This window comes from Nicotiana tomentosiformis, chromosome 11 (genome assembly GCF_000390325.3).
Source record: "Nicotiana tomentosiformis chromosome 11, ASM39032v3, whole genome shotgun sequence".
NCBI lineage: Eukaryota > Viridiplantae > Streptophyta > Magnoliopsida > Solanales > Solanaceae > Nicotiana > Nicotiana tomentosiformis.
Window position 1 is genome coordinate 79,686,657 of NC_090822.1, and position 4,426 is coordinate 79,691,082.

The 4,426-nt window shown below is 35.2% G+C and overlaps 1 protein-coding gene across 1 annotated transcript; it reads right to left on the minus strand.

Annotated features, from left to right (window-relative positions):
• Nucleotides 1-996, minus strand: LOC108944460 (defensin J1-2-like). Its single transcript, XM_018769549.3, has 2 exons — nucleotides 795-996; nucleotides 1-364 (listed from the first exon to the last, which is right to left on the minus strand). Exons 1-2 carry the CDS (start codon nucleotides 856-858, stop codon nucleotides 195-197), a joined length of 234 nt encoding a protein of 77 aa, XP_018625065.1. The 5' UTR covers nucleotides 859-996; the 3' UTR covers nucleotides 1-194.
• Between the last annotated feature and the right edge of the window lie 3,430 nt (nucleotides 997-4,426).

The window sequence follows — 4,426 nt, forward strand, 5'->3', positions numbered from 1 at the left end:
TTTCTTTAACATGACATGTCTTTATTCGATCGAAAGTTCTGAAGAAAGAAGAGAGATACACAAAGGATAAATCAATATTTCCACTGCCAAAGCCCCACAGATTACATCCAACAACCAAAAACAAAGAAATCCATCAAATATCAAGAATAGAAACAAAGTTCCTGAAACAAGCAGCATTAATAATGGGCAGCTTTTTAACAGTGTCTGGTGCAGAAACATCGGCGGCGGAAACCCCGGCAGTGGCCGCTGCGGAAGCCCTCTGACTTGCAAATAGTGGCACAGTTTCCCTTCCTAAAACATAGCCCTCTGAAGCGTTGGCTCGGTGACTCGCATGTCCTTCCCTCTACCATCTTTGGTCCCATCTCTGCAAGTCGTAAAACCATGAAATCAAGAAACTATTGGATTTGTATGATTATGACTCACACACCCAAAATTTTGCACGTAAATAAAGTGATGACGGTGATGTGTATTATTTTCATAAAGCTGATTATAGTGACCAACTCAAAGGATGAAGTCAAACAGCTTCTGGTCTCCAAATATATGCATGCACGCATAAATAGACATGTATATTAATTTAAAATTAGAGATAAATTTTGCAGCGCTACAGGAAAACTTATATGCATTGAATGTGAAAAATATTACCGTATAAAGATCAGTTAAATAAAGTAATACTACTAATATTACCGTCTATCCGAGTGTTATGTGTTAAAGTTAAACTATAGTAAGCTGTAATACAAGAAAACGAGATGCTTTTCTAGCAATATGCAAGAACTGTGACGAGAAAGAAGACTTGCCAGTGGCAAAGACAAGCATCAGCATAAGGAACACATTGGCGAACAATTTTATGAACCTTGCCATCTATTCCAGAATGGGAACTTTTTTCTTTCCTTTCGTGTGATTTGTAGAGAAAGTGAAAGACAGAAATAAATGGTGGATATAGGGCTTTGATGGAAGGACTATATATACAATTAATGAAAGAATATTTCTTGTGAATTGAAGAGAGAATATTTCTTCAAGTTGATTTACTTTTGAATAATGTAAGAAAATTGAAACGGCAAAGATCATATATATCTGTCATAATGAGCTAGCCATGACTACTCAGTACATACCCACTATTCTTTGCTTTTTCTTAGACAATGTCCTTTTCTTTTTTAATGATTCTAAAGCGTATAGAGTTCACATCATTTCTTTTATAATGGTAATTTTATGTAGATATACCTTGAAATATATATCATCAATTATTATTATGTAAAATTATTGGGGCAAATGCACGTGCAAATATACGAGGTCAACAAGTAATAAAGTGATGAATAAAGTATTTTTTTCACGAGGACTTATAATCAACTATCAATTAAATTAATCTAGGTACAAATTATTCATTCAAGTGATTTTTCGAGAGATGATTGTGATCTTAATTAACTAAAACTACTACGAGAATTGACAAGCAAGCAAGGAGACAAGAATACAAACAGAGCACACAAACAACTTAGGACGAAGATCAATGAGATGGAAATATTCTAGGGTTCTGGAATTAATGTCATTCATGTTGAGTTTTTCCGGTTGATTCAACTACTAGATCTATCTGATTTGTTGATTAACAAAGTTTATATTGCTCACGAGGTTCTTTAACGCCTTGCTCGCCTATTCAAGCCAACCTAATACTATACGTCTATAGAATCAAAATCAACTAACATGCATATGTAATTCCTGCAATAATACTCAAGTAAGGCAATTAACATATGTCTATCAATCGCGAATCTATTTTTCGATCCCCAAATTAAAGAACTTACTCTATTCAATCCTATATGCAATCTATTGTCCCTACTTTCGAGTTCAACTGTAGATTTGTAAATAGCTATCTATTATTTGCTATGCAATAAAATAATTAAGATTTGTATTAAATAAACAAATCAATATATGATATAATCAAGTGATCAAAATAATCGTATAACATCAACAATCAATAACTACCTATAACTCCAGAGTTTAGCCATTCATAGTCATATGAATAATCACACTAGAGAAAGGGTGAAAGATGCGATAATTTCGTGCTCCAAAACGTGTTTCGTATCCTTTGTTGCCTCCAAAATATGTCCAACCCCGTCAGAAATGAGTTTTGAGGATATTTATGGGATAGAGAAAAGTCGCAAATCTTGACTCTCCTTCTTTTCAGTTTATTAGTATTATTTTATCTTTTTAGACAGTGTCTTAGCATTCAGACTATGTTGTCATTTAGATACTCATGTACTTAGTGACACCCGAATTTTGGGAGATTTTGTATTGAGTTGTGGTATTTTCTTATCTGTTATTACAAGATTTTCACTATTAAGCTTATTTCGCTATGTTTTAAATTTAAAGATGCGTGGTTATTTGTGATTGTAGACTTGCCTAGTATTGCGATAAGTACCATCACGACATGTGAGATTTTGGATCGTGACAATATGTGTGGTGTGTCTTAGTGTTTTGGGTGAAGAAGGTTTGAAGTGTGTTGTGAGAGTAAAGGTGGCAAGTGGGCCGGTCTCGGGCCTAAACGGGCCAAGTGGGCCGATCCAAACGGTCCCAGTCCCGGGCCAGTCCCAACGGTCCCGGGCTAAGTGGTCTTTTTGTAGGGACCGGGACTAGGACCGTTTGGTCTCGAGCTAAACGGTCCCGGCCCGCAGGCTAAATGTGCTAAGTGGGCCAAACGGATTTAAAAAAAAAAAAATTAAATTAGAGACAAAAGGATGTTAAAAAAAATATCTAAGGCAATGCTTTGTAAATTTTATTATAGAATTGTGACCTAAATTTTATTTAACATCCTAAATTTTAATATTCAATATTTAATTACGAATATAGCTTATATATATATATACTATACTATATAGTATAGTATAGTATAGTATAGTATAGTATAGTATAGTATAGTATATAGCTTATGTATTATACAATTAGTATATATACTATACTATACTATACTATACGATACTATACTATATAGCTTATCGAATATAGCTTATATATATATATATATATATAGCTTATATATGATACATTTAGTATATATACTATACTATACTATATATACATCTTATATATAGTATATAAGATGTATATATAGCTTATATATATATAGCTTATATATTATACATTTAGTATATATTATATTATGCTATATATATATATATATATATATATATATATATATATATATATATATATATATATTATATTATACATTTAGTTTGGGGAAAAAGTGTAATTATAAAAAGGAAAAATAGGGAAAAAGTATAATTATAAAAAGTTTGGGGTTAAAACAAAGTGGGGAGGGGAGGGGTTAAATGACTATTTTATAAATAGCCAACGATTATTTTTGATAGCCCGACTATTTTTTTTTTAAATATAGCCATCGGAACCATTTAGACCGCTGAGGAACCGGTCCGGTCCGGGTACCTGACGGGCTAAATGATCCCGGGCCTGACGGGCCCAAATCATAGAACCGGCCCAGGCCCACTAAAACTAGGCCAAACGACCCGTTTAACCCGTTTGGCCCGCGGTCCCGAATCTTGACCGGCCCATTTGCCACCCTTATGTGACTTATGTGAGAGTGAGTGTTTATGTTAAGGACACAATTTTTGGACAGTGTGTATGGGATGTTATATTTATTTATTGGGGCACGTAGGATTGGTCCATGAGAGTTTAGGGAGAAAAACAAAAGAAAAATAGACGGGAGAACTTAACTGGGCTTGGAGGCGACATGGAGTGAGCGGCGACAGGGACAGGGCGCTACGCACTATGGGGCACACCACTAATAGCGCCTTAAGCCCTGTGATGTAGGGTGGGGGTAGAGGGATCTCAGCGACATGCGTTGTGTACCATGTCAAGGACTGCACGTTGGATGTAGCCCCACATTGGCGGGGTGTTTTCCATTCTCTTTTCCATTTTTGCGTGTTCTTGCCCCTCATCTCGACCCCTAGTCATATTTTTTCTCCGTGTAACTCCATTACGTAAAACAAATCATGTGAAATTCGCACAATACTAACTCATTAGCCACCTTGAAATCAAAATTAAATGCAAAATCAAAAATTAAACTATAACTAATCTAAGAATTGGGTTGCTTCCAAACAAGCGCCTGATTTAATGTCGCGACACGACGCAAGTTACGCTTTCAAGCGTCCGATAAATCTATTGATATTTTGTGATGCCACCACCCCAATACTGCTTTACTCTTTGCCCATTAACCAAGAGAGTAACGTTATTTTTTGGGATCAAACAATTTCGCAGCTCCATGAAATGTAGCACACACTATCATCTCGACGTGAGCTTCCCAAGGAAGAGTTTTAACCTCGAATTAAACAAGAGAAAGACTTAACCTGGCTCAAACTCACGATACTTAATGCAATTTTCGTGCCATATCTTTGTCTTTTCCTTGTATAACTTTGCATTTTCA